Source organism: Zootoca vivipara, chromosome 13 (assembly GCF_963506605.1).
Source record: "Zootoca vivipara chromosome 13, rZooViv1.1, whole genome shotgun sequence".
Classification (NCBI taxonomy): domain Eukaryota; kingdom Metazoa; phylum Chordata; class Lepidosauria; order Squamata; family Lacertidae; genus Zootoca; species Zootoca vivipara.
In genome coordinates this window covers 20,261,705-20,278,775 of record NC_083288.1, presented here as the reverse complement: position 1 = coordinate 20,278,775, position 17,071 = coordinate 20,261,705, and the positions used below count along the sequence as shown (strand labels likewise).

At 43.1% G+C, this 17,071-nt stretch overlaps 1 protein-coding gene across 1 annotated transcript; it reads right to left on the bottom strand.

The window, feature by feature from the left end:
* Window positions 1-9,159: 9,159 nt before the first annotated feature.
* HOXB2 (homeobox B2) lies at window positions 9,160-14,161 on the bottom strand. The gene is made up of 2 exons (XM_035137114.2): window positions 13,448-14,161; window positions 9,160-11,795 (listed from the first exon to the last, which is right to left on the bottom strand). The coding sequence occupies exons 1-2, from the start codon at window positions 13,839-13,841 to the stop codon at window positions 11,116-11,118; spliced, it is 1,074 nt and encodes a 357-aa protein (XP_034993005.1). The 5' UTR covers window positions 13,842-14,161; the 3' UTR covers window positions 9,160-11,115.
* Window positions 14,162-17,071: the final 2,910 nt, after the last annotated feature.

Genomic DNA, 17,071 nt, shown 5'->3' with positions numbered 1-17,071 from the left:
AGTATCAGGGTGTTGTTCTTTTTTTTTTCTTGCTTCCTAAAAATATTTAATTAGACATTAGCCTTTAATTATATTTACTGCTTCATTTTCACTTGTGTATTTAGAGAGGCGATAGTGTCACTAATTATTCTTATCCCCTAAAGCACAACCGATAAAAGCCTCCCTCTTAATACTCACTTTGACTTGATGAGGCTCCTTTCCTCCCTCCCCAATTTTATTGCAAAGAAAAGCAATCAGAGGGTTTTTTAAAATATATATTATTGGTGTAGAACTCTGGAACAGTCTCCCTAGAAAAGTTGGGGGAGCAAAGAATCTCACTGGGTTCAATGCATTTAGGAAGATTATATTGTAGTATCTCAACTAGAGCTTCAGTAGTGGGCCCCTGAGATCTGGGAGGAATTTTCCCACATATAATCTTGAGCAGCAACAGCTCCTCCTCCTCCTCCTCCTCCCCCTCCTCCCACCCCTTTGAGCATCAGAGATTGCTATCACTAAAGACGGGATGGTGCATGGCATGAATTTGCACACCCTTGGCAAACCTCAGTTCATGGGTAGTCTTCATTGACACAGTATTTCAAGGATGACATACTGATGACTTTTGGGCAGTGCCCCCTACCCTTTCCAGAACCTACTTGTGGTTTGACACTCTACTGTGTTTGCTGGTTGACCCTTGCAACAGGACACCCTTTACCAGACATCTGATGAAGCAGTCTGTGGTCCATGAAGGGTTTTGCCGTAATAAATTTGTTTATTATAAAATTTATATCCTGCCCTTCCTCCCAGATGAATGTGTTAGGGCTGTCGCCAGCTAAGCCATACTAAGAATAAACCCATCAAAATCAATTAAGTCAGTCATGTCAATTGATTCCAATAGGTGTACTCTGAGTTATATATAGCCCTTAGGCTGCAGTGCTACCCCCACCCCACCCCACACCAGCACCTTGCAGTAAGACTCTTGGTTGATTTTGCTCAAACATATTAATATAGCTACTCATCAGGGAAAGCCATGCCCTCCTCCTGCTGCAACAACACTATCCATGCCCTAGGCCCTTAAATATATAGTCGATCATACCATCCATTGAAACATTCCTGCTTTGTGGTATGCATGAATGAACTGGACTCTGAACAGTTATTAAAGCATATGACTTAAGAAGAATCCGGACATCCCTGGTGTAACTAACCAATGGGAATTTTGGAAAACAATATTGCAGGGGGTTACGCCTCATGCATCTGCTCTTATGAGGAAAGGTTGTAGCATTTGAAACTATTTTGTTTAAAGGAAAGACAACTTAGTGGAGACGTGATGGGAGTTTGTAAAATTATGCATGGCATGGAGAATAGGGGTTTTTCTCACACTCTCCTAGCACTATAATTTAATGGACATTCAATTAATCTGAATGCTGAAAGATTAAAGACAGATGAAAAGAAAGTACTTCTTCACACAGCTCATAGTTAAACTGTGGAACTGACTCTCACCAAAGGCAGAGGTGGCTCCCAAATTGGATAGCTTAAAAAAAAGCATGGACAAATTCACAGAGGATATGGCTATCCATGGTTACTATCCACAAGGGCTATGTTCTGCCTCCATGATCAGAGGCAGTGGTATTTCTGAATACCAGTTTCTGGAAACCACAGGAGGGGAGAGTGCTCTTGTGCTTAGTTTCTGTCTGAGGGTTTCCCAAAGGTTTGGCACTGTGAGAACAGGTTTTTGGGCTAGGTGGTCCTATCCCAGCAGGCTCCTCTTATGTTCTTACATTCTTTGAGTCTACTCATGCCTGGCTTCATCAATTCATATGTTTGAGGACTCTCTTCCTGTACCACAAATGTACATGTCATCTACTCACTGACTTTCCTGTTGTGTGTGTGTAACTGCTCCCCCCCCCATGTTTGTTTTGCCTATTATCATTGTATGTTTCGGGGTGGAGAACCTTAGACCTCACCTTGGAGCTTAATGTGGCCCTCCAAGCCTCTTTACCTGGCCCCCAGGATTCCTTACAGACCACACACCCTCTCTAGACACACATCTTGTTGACCTTGCTTTGCACTTTCCTTGAGTAGTTTCTTCCCTGGCTGGAATTTGTTATATAGTCCCTGTTGTTTCCCTGGATGGAGGATTCAAAGGGTTGTGGGAGTGTAGAAATTTACACTTAATGGTCCACCCACTTTTGCCTCTGGCCCCACCCAGCAGCACTATTTGAACCTCAGAAGATTGCCCAGGTGGGAATGTGTCCCTCGGGGTTGAACAGGTTTCGCATTCTGGTATATGTGTGTGTGTGTGTGTGTGTGTGTAATATCATTAGGGCATTCAAGTGGCACCATGGCTATAACATATCCATAGTCTAGATCAGGACAAGGTAAATATTGCTTTGGTGTCTTTATACTACATTAACTTGCCTTGTTTGTATATTTGCAGTTAATAAGCTCTCATCTCATGGAGAGGGGAACCATCAGATGCTTAATTTATGCTCTGCAGTTGCTGAGAGCATCAGGCCTGGGCTTTCGAAACGTGTTTCCTCTGGCATTTGACATTTTGAAGGAAGTAAAAAATGGGCTAAACAAATGGTGAAATCTTTCAGTCATTCAATAATTTAGATTTTATTGAATGTGTTCCCTTCTCTCCTCTGACACTTTGGTCTTGCTAATTAGGACAAATAAGAAAGGTTTGCTGTGAGCAAGGATAATAACCGGCGAGGCCCCCCATTTATTAAGTCACTTTCTGTGGGTGGAGAATTGATTGGTGGCTGTGAGTGGCATGCTGCCTAGACCTGCAGCGACTTGGAGGAGTCATTATGATCCGCAGAAGGGCCCTAGCTAGAGATTTGTATTGATAAGGTGTCAGTTGTTTTGCATTGGTCCTCCTAGAGAATTAACCCCTCTCACTTTCTCTCTCCGCCCAGTGCTGAATTATCACCTCCTCAATATGCTCTGAGTTCAGGCATAGTCTGAACCAACACCAGGAGATCCAGGAACTCCCAAAGAAGGGACTACAGTCTTAGTGCAGTCTGAATGGGACTCTCAGAATCAAAGCGAACCTGGTCATTTTGAGTGGCAACCAATGCCAGGTAGAAAAGGCTTTCATTATAAAGATGTTGGTAGAACAGGTCCTCTATCTGCAGCCATCAGTTTTATGGCCTTGCTATGCCAATGATGGTTTTCAGTTAAGTGCAGAAAACTAGGGAAAGGCACCTCTTGCCACCAATTCCACCTGCACATCTAAGAAGATTAGTGAGTCAATGGTCAATGAGAACCAAAGCTACAAAACTTAGTATTTCAGGGGGTGTGCAACTCCATTCAGAACAGGTTGTAAACTCCAAACCTGTGTCAGCCAATCTGTCTACCAGCAATACAATACTACTTTTGTTTTGTCTGCATTAAGTTTTAGCTTGTTCACCACACAGTCCCTCATAGCTACCAAACAGCAGCTTAGCCTTTTAACTGCCTCCCTAAGATCAGATGAAAATGAGAAATAGAGTTTCAGTTAACCTGGGGAGAGAGGTCAGGAATGCTACACGCCATGGCTATAATGTCTTCTTCCAATGGCAAGGACAGATTCTAACAGTTAAAATGCAATATATCGCTGTTTCCATGAAGTCTAGAAACTTTATAGATCTAGAAGCTATATATCTAGGATAGGAAAGAGAGAGATATACCTTTAAGACTCTGTCTTGTTAGTCGTTGTAACAAATACATGGCTTTCGTTATTAACAGCATCCTTCTAGTATCTAGAGCAAACTTGTCCAAATTGCTGTTTGGTGCTTTAAAAATCTCTCCACTTTTATGTATATATACTCAGTCCAATGAAACAAACATCACAGTCCCTCAATGTTATGAATAGGATGGGAGGTGGTATGAATGAGAAACCAGGTACCGAGGATGGAGAAGCAGCACTGGGGTGTGTTGCCTCCTCCTGAAAAGGGAAGCAAATGTGAAGGGTGAGCTGAGCATCTTGTAACTCTGTCTGGACCAAATAAAGGGTTTGAAATGCAGGCTCTTTGATTTAGTAACACTGGATTCTTTCAATGGGAAACAGTCCTCATGTTCTGAGCTTCCAAAACATTTGGATTACTCAGAACACTTTGATTGCTAGGTGCTTTTACATATTTATTTTTATTTTTATGTATTTATTTTTTTTGTACATGCATATCCCATCTTTCTTCCACCATGGAACCCAAGGGGGTTCCCAGGCAATCACCCACCCAGGCGCTGATCTTGCTCAGTCCTCCTTAGCTTCAGCAAGATGGCGACCTCTTGAGACTTCAGTCCATCCTGAGGAACCATATGCCTCAGGTCTTCATTCATTCAACTCCATTTTGCCAGGGCTGAGGGGCCCCAGAATCTTTATTGTTGAATCAAATACAATAAATTCCGTTGCACATCTGAGACTGAAGGAAGACGTTCCAGGCCATGTCAACCAGGAGAACTTGAGCCCTGTCTCACAAGAAATCACCACTGACTCTGCTCTACAGTGTAGGCCAGCCTTCCCCAACATGGTACCCTCCATATGTAGTTGCATGGAGGCCAGCTCCCAGCATTCCTGACTATTGGCCATGTTGGCTGGAGCCAGCGGGACCTGTTCTTCAAAACAGCTGGAGAACACCAAGTTGGCAAAGCCTGATTTAGGCAAACTGCACACAAATGTTGTAAAAAGTCCCACTCTTTTAAAGAAAATCAACATTTGGATGCTGTGATTTTGATCAGACAAGTGTTTTGGAAAGGGAATGCTTATTTCTTTCCCTGCTGGCCATTTCCCCATTCAAAACCACCCCCCTGCAGCTGCCAACAGATGGGTGTTTACCCTTGCATCTTAACCATGTTATTTAGCTTAACAATGAATCTGGCATGGACTTAATAGAAATGATCTTCCTTGGCATCCTGCCTACTTTTTAATTTTTTTAAAAAAAATTTGCATTTCTTGCACTGCAATAAATGTGTTTCTCTTTTGAGTACCACTCATCTCTTCCCCAGGAACTTCCCTCCTGGGGTTGGCCACGTCCAAAGCACCAAGGAAAGCTATTCATTATCCACGATTTTATTTAATATTACTGGCTTCTGGAATATGCTCAAGTATGGCATGAGAAATGCCAGACACTGTCCATAAATGAGTCATTTATTCCTGTGTGTCTGTGGCCTTGCAAATGGAAAGAGAAGCCTGTATACCTTTTTTAGCCCCTTAGCCTCCATTTACAGTTTCGCAGAACTCTGGAATTCGTAGTCCACCTATCATTAGCCCCAGATATACTGTGGGAAATTAACCCACAGTGACAAATATTCTAGCTTTACCACTGGCTAGAACTTAAGCCAATTCGACCATGACTCTTAAAGGCTGCATCTGGATTATTGTAAATACAAGCTGGCAAATGCACCCTTCATATATTCAGAGAAATGTCCCATGTGGTCAAAGGATTCAGCCTACTCAATGAAAAAGAGCCTCCAAGGTTTAGACTTGCTGAACCATCTCCCCCCTGCATTCAGATTTACTTCTTTTGGTTGCCTTTGCTGAGCCATTGGGAAGAGGCAATTTGTAGTTAGACAGTGGCCTTGTATCTCAATCAAATTTCCAGTGGATGGATGAATTTTGCTTTATGATTGATGCATAATCTGACTCCCTTCCCAATCAAATTAGTTGATGAGATGATTCTGTGGGGGGGGGGATGGTGATCTCCACTGTGTGCTCCACCTGATCTTAAGACCCAAGAGGGTCTGTAGGAAAGTGGGTGGTCTTCTAGATACTGTATTTGGGGCTTAAGTCATTTAAGGCTTTAAACACCAATTTGAGCATTACAGTTACCTGTGGTGTCCATTCTCAGCGGTGCACCCAGGGAAGCACATTGAGGCAGGGGTCCAGGACTCCACTTGGGAGAATGAGTAAGAAGACCCCCAGATGTGGCAGGGGTGGCTTACCATATACCACATTTTGAAATAAGAAAATACATATTATCATCTAAAGTGAGGGTACACAATGTGGTGCCCCCCATCTGTTTTTGTACTACAACTCCCATGATCATTGGTCATGCTGTCTGAGGTTGATGGGAGTTGTAGCCCTGCAATATTTGGAAGGCTACAGTTTCCCCATGCCTAATGCACATGGTTCCACCCTCCAGATTTCTCTTCAACACTCACATTTTTCGTGAGAGTTTGGCTTAATCCCTTAATCTGCACCCACAGACGGAACCATATTTAAGAACGCAGAATTTAAAAAGCATCTGTTAATATTCATCCATTGCTACTGTTTTCTCCCCCCCCCCCAGTTCCTGTTTAAATAGTAAGTACCACCCTGGGAGCAGTCAGCTGTTGTTGTTTTCCTTATAAACTGCTATAAATCTCCATTACGTCATTCATGCACATTATTATATGTGTTTGAGTTGGAAACTTAGATGTGTTCTGCACATGCTCAGAGGCATATGTTTCTTCATTGCTTTAACAGTTCTGAGGCTAAACTCTCTCGCACTGGAAGTAAATCTCACATTAAGTCCTTGATGGAGTTGCCTTCCTAACCACTACAGATTGGTATAGACAGATAAGAGTCCTTAAAGATTGCCAGGGATCAGGTTGAGCCAAAGTGATCAGAATGTACCATGGGGAACTGTTTGCGATGCCAGTGCTGAGACCTGCATCAGCACTTTTGAAGCATATCTCTCACACAAAGAAGTATTAAAACCGTAGGTTGTTAGAGATGCTGGGAATTGTAGCCCTTTAGGGGGTAAACTATGGTTCTCATGATTCTTTGGAGGAATGTTCTTTAAATGTGCTTTAAATGTAAGGTGTATGCAGACTCAGAGCAAAATTCTATGCCTGCTTACTCAGAAGTCCCAGTGGAGTCACATCTACACCATACATTTAAACATACAAATGTTTAAAGCACATGATTATTTGAGGGAAGCCATGTGCTTTTAATGAATGTGGGTGTGACCTAAGTTACATGGGGCTTCCCCCCCAAGTATTTTCTTCCAAAATAAATCACCCCTGGACATAGCTAATGTCTTGCATGCAGGTTCAAACTCTGTTATCTCCAGGTAGGACTGAGCGAGACTCGTTTGAAACCTTGGACAAAGCCATAGCCTCGGAGGTGGTGGTGGAGAAATAGTCGGGTCCCCCCACATCAAGCCTCCAGAGGGGTGCCATTGAGGCTCCCAGCCAATGTGTGTGTATACACAAATGCATGTGGAGGGATGCCAAACTGTGGAGGGATGCCAAACTGTGTTTTTGACCAGGGTGAAATAAAACCTAGTTTTGCCCCTGCCTTGGAGATCTGCTCCCAATCAGAACAGACAATATCAAACTAGATCAGGCATCCCCAAACTGCGGCCCTCCAGATGTTTTGGCCTGCAACTCCCATGATCCCTAGCTAACAGGACCAGTGGTCAGGGATGATGGGAATTGTAGTTCAAAACATCTGGAGGGCCGAAGTTTGGGGATGCCCGAACTAGATGGACCAATACTGTAGTCTGAACTGCTTCCTATGTTTATCTAAATTCCTAGGCTCCGAATGTGCTGACACCCTATTTTTCCTTCAAACCATATGTCTGTTGCATCTGGCTCTGGTTGAGAGATCTTGAAGTTCTAGTAAATAAATAAGTAAAGTAGATCTGACAGGCCCAAAGTCTGCCCATCCTTTAAGTCTAGGAGAAAAGTGAGGATGCAAGCATTGTGAAACCTTATGGAGAAAATCTTGGGGGTGCAGCAGTGCAGTGCTGAGGGACTGGCCACTCTAGGACTTTCAGGAAGCTGCTGCTTTATGGTAAAAACTTCAGAGGTATCTTAAAGGGCCATTTGTTGTCATTAGGCATAAGCAAAAGCAGAGAGAAAATTCTACATGTGTGCTACTGACTGAGTAACAACTGAAGGTAACTGAAATTGACATTTTATCATGAGATAGATACTCAGGCACTGTTAACTCCTGTGGTCACTCTCAGCCTATTATTTTATTGGTTTGTTTTTCTTACATTAACCTCCGACTTTTCCTCCAGATCTCAGAAGAGCATAGTTTGCACAACACAATTTTGTCCTCACACCAACCCTCTGTAGTAGGTTAGGCTTCTGCCACCTAAGGCGACTCCTTTACTCTGCCTAATGGTAGGGCCAGCCCTGCTGCAAACTCAACTGCTAAGCCAGAGGGTTTATTGAGGCAGTTTCATACCTTAAAAACCTTAAAACAAATAAATGCATTCTCATTTATGAGAATATTTGAATATTTGTGTTGTGTGATGCTTGTAGCCCTGCTTTGCTAAGAAATTTATTTTGAATAGCATGCTGATACACTGTATAAAGTGGACTATGCTGCAATGAATGGAGTGGAGTGGATTTTACCTCAAAAGAAAGTCCCAACTTCAGTGGGATTTACTCTATGTAAGTGTGTAGCTAGAAATGCAGCGCAAATTGTAAAGCATATGCCTGTTTGACTATACTTACAGAATAGATTTCAACTGGTTTGGGTGGAGGGTGTGGCGAATGAGCAGGAATGTATGTTTGTTTATGTGGTTTTGATTCCGTATTGTGGTTTCCTAAATAGAATTCCCTGATCATATGTGTCTTGGGTGGGGGGTGGGGAGGCATGTGTAATAAAAAACAACAACATTGCCTACGTTTTATTTATTTTCTTACCGACGTGCAAGAGGACGCCTTTCTTTGCAGCAATTTCTCCTTCCACAAACGCGGGTCTTCTTCCTTCGCGATTATGGGGATAGAATTGGGGTGGGTGGCGGGGCGGGGGGGGAGAGAGAGCGCACGAGAAATGAAACAGGGTTTATCTGCAGCGAAGGGGAAACGTGTATCAGACCATCTTAGAATGTCGTTAATAAAAAAAAATCCTTGGATGCAAAAGCCCATCATGATAATTGTCTAATCTTGCTGAATGAAATCTTACGAATGGAGGATTCAGAATCTCAAAAGCTCCCTGTCTTGTTCAGAATCACAACCAACATTCCATCCGCCCACGCTTCCACCACCCCCCTCCCCCGCGTCACAACCTACCCCCGGCATAATAGAACAGTTTCTTCCATCTATAATGGCTGCCTGGTCGTCCTCACCGCACCCTCCCCCCCGCCTCGACTTGTGTAGTCTTCGATTCCTGCGCCATTTTGAGCTCCTACTCCCCTCCCCCCTCACTCCGATCTCCTAGAGTCCAACAACACCCCCCCCCCTCGCCCTTCCTCTCCCGGATCTCAGTGTGTTACTTTGGCCCACAAATGCGACTTGAACGCCTCCCAAAATCCTGCCATGTTAGGGGAAATACCGGTGACTTAGCAGAGACGTAATATGATTTATTTGTGTATGTGTGTGTTAACATTGTGCATGTCACACACACGGCCGGCGATCCCTCTTCTCTGACCGTTTGCCATTCGCAACCCAGCAAAACTCGCCTCCGCCACCAACCCCGCCACAAGCCACCCACTTTTAAGATAGGGTTTGGTTTAAAAAAATAAAATAAAATTAGGGCTAAGAAATAAAGGTCCTTATGAGTTGAATAGGCATAGGCACAACCAATCGTTAATTCCGAATCTAAAAGGCAGACAGAAGGGTCTTTTATTTCGTCTATGTACGTGGGGAGCTTGAATTAGTCGATTGAATAGCCTTCTCTGCATAGGAAATTTCCTATTTTCACGTCTGAATTTTTTTTCTCCGTTCCTCTGCGTGTCCCTAAATTTGGAACACCCCTTTCTTCCACATCGCTAAAAAAAATCTGGAGAACAGACGCCTGTTTCTCCTCTCGAGGTGACGTGTAAAAACCACGGAAAAGATATTCTAAAATCTGTACTGCGCCCACCTATTGAATTATTTCTTCTCTCTCTTTCTCTCCTTTCCCTTATCCTGAGACATTGCGGATAAGGGGCTTTTTTGTTCTTATTTTCTTTTCTTTTTTTACAACGGAGGGGTGACCTAATTTAGCAAAAAAAGGGGGGACATAGAAACTTTGGGCATTACTGATATTTTGTAATAATAATAATTGCAACAACAATAATAATCTTTTTGATAACAAATTGTGCCCCTTACTTTCCATTCCCTTTCTGGTTTATGCTGGGTCAGTTAACTAGATGCTTTTTAAATAAAAGTGGCCCTGCTCAGAGTGGTCGCCCCCCCCCCCGCACCTCTCAAGAACAAATCATATATTAACACGCATCAACTGAAATATTTCCAAAGTGAGGTGTTTTGTTGGTTGTTGTTTTTTTAGCATTATAAATATTATACAGGATCTCTGCTACTCATACTACATATTGTAAAATGTTAATAAAAAGAGAAAAGAACGTGATTTTAAAAAGAAGTTTAGTACAGCTTTTTAAGCCTTTGAAAATATTTATACTCCTCAGCGGCTATCGCCCCTAATTCTTCTTGTTATGTAAACGAAAGGCTAATAAAAATAAAACCTCAAAGAATTTTAAAGGGAGGAAAACGAAATACAGTCTCCTGCTTTTTTTTTAACGTGAATGTAAAACAGGAATGCAGCGTTTAATACTATAAAGCCATTTATTTAATCTATGAAAATAATGTACAATAAATAATTTGCATTTTACTATTAAAGCATTTGAATAAATAATCTACCTCTAAAACATAAAAAGAAGGGACAAAACCTCCGTCGCTCTTGTTGTTTTTAATTTTTTTTCCTTCTTCCTATTTTGTTCTTTAAATTAATAAATCTAAACGTCTTGCTTTGTTTCCTGAGAAGTTCACTTTTTTTTAGAAAAACGGACAGACATTTTCTTCTTGAGTCGAGGATTTCTTATGCAAGGTGAAGGGAGCTTCTAAAGATATTTCAAAGGCCAGAGCTCATTTTTCTCCCTTAATATCTGATAAATATCTCCTTAAGCGTGGCACCCCTTTATTATTGTCTGAATAAAAATATATACGAGATAGAAATACCTGAATTCAGTCAGAACATAGATTCCTTTAAAAGAAAGTGGCAGAAATATTTCTTAGGTTCGGGTCCACTAGTGACTCACAAACCTCTTTCGAAATAAATGCTTTTTCAATGGGGTGTGGAGGGGGTGTGAGGGGGCTGTCAGGCGTGGGGGGAGCGTACTTTCGGTTTCCATGGCATAGGGAGTTGTTGGTGTGTGCATGCCTGTGTATATTTATAGGGGCATATAACCCAAGGCAGATAAGGAATGTCGGAGAGGGTGTTTACTGGAAATTCAAATGTGGCAGATCGAGAGAACAAAGTGTGCTTGTAAAAAAGTCCAGATCTTCTACGGAGAAGCTGACAGGGCTGTCTAAGAACCCCTGGAAGCTGGGAGAAAGCCTTTCTGAGGTCTGTGGGCAGGAATCCACAGAGAAAATATTCAGGTCTGGTGGCAACAAAGGAGACTTCTGGCTTTCCAGGAAGGCATTGTCCAGGGAGGAAGAGGAAGAGGAGGAAGAGCGGGCGCCAGCTGTCCCATTTGGCTCTGCGTTGGGGGCGCTCTCCTCTGCGGGTGTCAGGTAGCCAGCGGGGGGCCTCGGCGGCTCTCTGCTGCTGCGGGCAGGGTAAGGACAAGGGATCTCCAGGACGTCTCCAAATGGAGAGTTGCCCTCCTCCTCTTCCTCCTCCTCCACCTCTTCGCTGCCTTGATCCAAGCTGGCGTCCCCCTCGGGGATTTCCTTATGCTGCGTTTGTCGCTTATGCTTCATCCGTCGGTTTTGGAACCAGACCTTCACTTGTCTTTCCGTCAGGTCCAGCAAAGCCGCGATCTCCACCCGGCGGGGTCTGCAGAGGTATTTGTTGAAATGGAACTCCTTCTCCAGCTCCAGCAGCTGCGTGTTGGTGTAAGCCGTCCTCAGCCGTCGAGAGCCGCTCCCGCTGTTGTCTAACAAACCCTGGACGTCTTGGACACAGAAAGAAAGAAGAAGAAGAAGACAGTTTTAAAAATGAAAATGAGACGAAATAAAGCCATTAAAAATAACAGCTGGGTGAAGAAACGTTCCTCCTAAGTGGGGTCTGCCCACGTGCGCTTTTTTTATTGAGACAAGGGCGTGCGGGGGAACCACTTGGAAATTATAGGGAAATTTTACAAAGTTTTGTGCATCTAAGTCAAAAGTCTTACACACACATACACATCCCTTACAGATAAGCAACAGTGGAAACCAGCGCTGGGAAACTTATTTAAGGTCCTGCAGAGAACAGAGTGCGGGGGCAGGACAGGGGGAGGGGAGAAGGGATGGTGCAATTTTGGAGGGAGACTCAATGCGAAGAAGAATTCCCTGCACGCTCACTCTGGGATGGAGAAATCAGTATTCAAGACACGCTTGTGGAAGACCAAGTCTCCATAAGACATCTTCAAGCCTCTCCTCCATCGATTGCAAGAGACGACGTCAGTTTCCTGCCTTCCGTCTTCCCAATCTACCTTCTTGCCTAAGAAGGGGACCTTTAATAAAGGAATGGCAAAGCCTTCTTAGCGGGGAAAATAGGAAAGGGGAACCCAAAAGGGGACGAGAGAGAGAGAGCGAAAGAACCGATGGGATCTTTCTTTCTTCGCTGCTTTATCCACACAGCCTGGGAAATAGGGGATCCAGGGAGCTAATACTGTGTCCCCCTCCCAACAACCGCGTTGCTTCTCTCCCAATGGAGTCCTAAGGATGTCCATCCCAACCACAAATCCAGGATGTATGCAGGTGGGACGTGGGAGGGTGAGGACACTGAAGGAAAGGAATTACAGTAGCTCCTTTCCTCCTTAGCTTGGTGGCTAGGTTGACCCCACCGCGATGCTGACAGGGCAGGGCTTGTAAAGCAGGGGTCCAGGCCCCCGCTCAGCAGAAGGAGGCTTATCTCATTTTGAAGCGAAGGAGTGCCATCCACCCCAACTATAAGACCATGAAGTCCAGGATTTACAATTTCCATAATTGCACTTCTAGAAATCCTACAGGACTTAACTGAGTTGGTGGGACAGAAATGTTGAAATGGAAGACTCTCGCATCTGCAGGGAAAATTGAAGGGGTGCCCTGCAAATTACCAGTCTATGAAATAGGGGTGGTCTAAAAAAAGGACTATATTCCCCGCTCCTTTCCTCTGATGTCTTCTTTCCAACCATATTTCTTCTAATCTTGACATAAAACAGCTTATATAAAATATACCCCCCCAAAAGCGAATCTGCAGAATTATATTCTGTATTGTCCACGGTTTCCCACTGGAATGACTACCCAGAGCATAAACAAGGCGCCCAGAGGGCCAGAAATGAATACCAGTTCGGAGAGGCTGTGTGGATTTTTATTTCAACTTGTTCTAGAGATTTGCTAGAAGAGGATAAGGAGAGAGAGAGAGAGAGAGAGAGAGAGAGAGAGAGAAAGAATGATTCTCCCTGCCATTTCAATAATTTCTTCTGCTTGGTGTTGGTTTAGGATTAAGGCAGGCGTAGAGCATTGCCTCGGTTTCCCAGCAGCGAGCACATTTTATATAGTAGGATTTTTTTGTCCTGTTCAGTCAACTCCGTCAGTCCCCCCCCCTTGACACCCCAATTTCCCCCCTTCGTCGTATACAGACCTGCAGGAGAACCCGCGGCAGATCCAGGCAAGGAGGAGGAGGAGGAGGAAGGAGAAGTAGTAGTAGCAGCAGCAGCAGGGACCTGGCTGGCTTTCTTGAAGGATTTCTTCTCCTTCATCCAGGGGAATTCTCCTGCCAGGGAAGGAGGCTGGAGCGCGGGTCTCTGGGCCTGCCCATGCCTTGGTCTCTTTTGGCTCCTTGGCGTAGGCTGGTTGCTGGATGAAGGATCCAAGCCGAGGAGGGTTTGTTCTAAAGGAGGAGGAATTAACGTCGGTGGTTCCTTGATTGATGAAGTTTGAAATGTCTCCAGGACAGCGGGAAGGGACGTCAGACACTCCGCTAGCGATGGCTGGCTGTTTATGAAGCCTATCTCCCTCTCAAATTCAAAATTCATGGCTTTTTCCAGGGGCCCAGTGCAAAAAAGGGAGGGGGAAAGAGGGGGGGAACGCGGGCGGATGGGAGGGGAAGGAACGGTTGATCTTAAAGGCCCTTCCAATATTTTATATCGCTTCAGTATTAATATTATTTGCAGTCTCCTCCCCCTCCCTCCCCCGTTTTTTTATTTTAAAAAATTCTTATATTGCTGATAATACAGGCGTATGGGGACCTTGCTCTATTAAACTGACGAGCAGGGATAAATTGCAGCCAATCCTGGCCATGTGACCTGGCTCGCCCAATAGCAGGGCCAGCCCGGTTGAAAACAGAAAGTATTTTTATTTAATAGCCAACAACAACAACAACAACAACAACAACAACAACAACAACAACAACAAATAATAATAATAATAATAATAATAATAATAATAATGGCAGCATACCTATCCTTGGGAGAATGCCACTGATCCCCACCCCCCTTTGCTAACAAATGCTAAGTGAGTGTTAAGGAAGATACAGTATTGCGAAAGATCTGAGGAGGCAACTGTGGGGTTGGTGGTGGTGGTTACAGTTTGCCTTATTGCCTCGTCTCTGTCTGGTTGATTGAATCGTTGATTTTAGCTCAGTCCAGGAGGGAGGAATTAGAAAAGAAGAGACAGACACCAGGGTTGAAGTAAAAATCACCCAAGCAGAAGCCGAAAACTTAAAATTTACAACCAGCCCAACACTGAAACCCAAGGAAAGAAAAACGAGTGGATTAGCAGACACGAATCTGTTTGGATTTGCATATATATATATATATATATCACACATTATAAACACTGCTGGAGAATATCAGGTTAGTGTGAAAGGATGTTGGAAAGAATTATTTCTAGAAGCTGTCCTCTTCTAAAACTTATGAGAGCAGTTGGGATTGAATAGGCGATAGTGGAAACAGTTGTTAATGAGTTTATTAGTCCAAAGTTTTCTTTAAAAGTAGGGGGAAACCTAATGTATCTCCCCACCCCAGCTCAGTTATATGCACCCAGAGACCATAAACTCAAGGAGTTAATTTTTTTTAAAAAAGTTAATAATATATAATGAGTCCTTTAAAAAAAAAATTCCACGCAAACTGTGAGAGTAAAAGAGTAGAGAGTGAGGGGGAGAGAAAGAAACGATCAATCTTTCTCCACCAAAGACTTCTGACAGCCCCGGCTTCGCTAATGTCCTAAAGAATTTGGACGTTCATCAGAATTCCTCAGTGAAGATTTATTCACAGATTTGGGCCTGCTTGGTAAAGGTACAAAATAAGAAAGTTTGGAGTCTGGAGGGGGGAAAGTTGAAAGAGTGAGAAAGAGATTAAAACTAATCAAAAGGGAATTCTGAAAACCTTAGAATGCTTCTTTGAGATTGTTTATTCAAGCTACATTTATCTCCTTCCACAGACTTTCTAGAAAGTAAGGCTAGGAAACTACACCAAGGAGTGAAGAAAAGCTTGGCAACTTTTGTCAGCTCAAACATCTGTGTGGGTGGCATTATACAAAAACCCTGAATCTGGAGGAAATTGAGGTTTGGGAAATGTGAGAACACCCCCCCAAAATCTATGCATGCAGATTCATGAAGTGCTCTGAAATTTACTATAGTACTACTATGAGCCCTAGTTCTCTCTGTTTTTGTAACAAACATTTGAGAACTGTGTTATCTGCTGTAATCAAGAAAGTGACATTAAGAAGCTGCTGGAAAATACATTATTAAAGAAACATGTTTTGATGTGATTTGGTGGTCTTGCTGCTAGTAGTGGGAATATTACTAGGTGCACCAATGCTAGTAGCAGTTTAAGACAGGGGTCAGCTTTTCAAATGCACAGAATTTCAGAAGCAATAGATGAAGTGGGTTTTTTTGTTTCTGTTTTTCTCCCCATGCCCATTCATTGCAAGATTTTGAGTGAAATGTGTGCAGTCAGGCTCATCCTATCATAGATTCTGTTGCTAGTAAAATAGTATGTTCTTATCCGGAGCATGCACAATCTTTCAGAGTAGTTTCATAACTTTTTTTATGCATAGTTCTCCCTAACATTCAAAGGAAGAGAATAATACGTTATTGTATTGTGGTGTTTTACCAACATCTGTAAAACCTTTGAAAAATTCTACTGCTACCATAACATTATGTTCCATAATCTTAAAAAAGTGTAGAGTGCAGATGATTTAAAATGGAGTGGACCACTTTTATTAGCTTACAAGGAGATTGGGGTGTGGTGAGAGAATATGGGGGAAACGGAGACAGGTTGTTTGAAATGCAATTACTTTTAAATGCTTGAGTTAAGCATACGCAACCCACCACTGGAATTCTACTTTCTGTTCCATTTCCCAGGCCAAGAGCATCAGATTTCCACAGGAAATCCATCTGACTAACCAGATTTCACTTGGCTGCATTTGCACTGCCAATCCTTCAATGCTGTCAATTGCTGACATCAGTTAAATGCCCCGAATGCTTCAGTACATATGGACCTCACCCACAGCATCACAGCGTAATGGGTTTTGTAGTCTTGCAGCTTTCTAAATGGACTTCAGACTACATGCACAAATGTTTCAGACATAGACATAAAGATATGGTTAAAATACCATAAGCACTTGCCCTTCGCACGTGTCAGTTTTGTGAATGAGAACGAACATGGTTTGGATTGAAGGGTTTCTTGTGAGGGTTTGGGTTTTTTTAAGGAATGCGCAAATATTGCAAGTGTAGTGATGACTTGGCTGCAAAAAATTCATATACAGATGGGTACAGCAGATTCACTCAAATCATTACTTTTCGAATGGCACACACAATATTGACTGTTTTAATAATCAAGTTTTGAGGTGGATCCTGGTGTATTATTTTTCAGTGGAACCCAGAATCCATCTGAAGAACATATGGGGGGGGGATGTACAAGAGGCCATGTGTGGGAGGGGATATTTCAAACTGCAGATGTATTGCTGCATTCCCAAAACAGAGGCCTATTAAAACCTGGTGATAAATTAAACCTCAATTAAACTGGAGCTATTGGAACTTCATATTGCAATCCTATACCACTGACCTGGGTATAAGCCACATTTAACTCATGGGACTGACTGAATTCTGAGTAGAAATGTATAGGACTGCACTGCTAAAGAGCCATTTCCAATGTGTACGTTTTTAAGAGGCTTCCTGATCTGATACATTCCCTAGTCAAGCATGCCTTGAGAACATGTGTCTCTCCCAAGCAAAAGACTTTTGAGAAACGAAAACAAACCT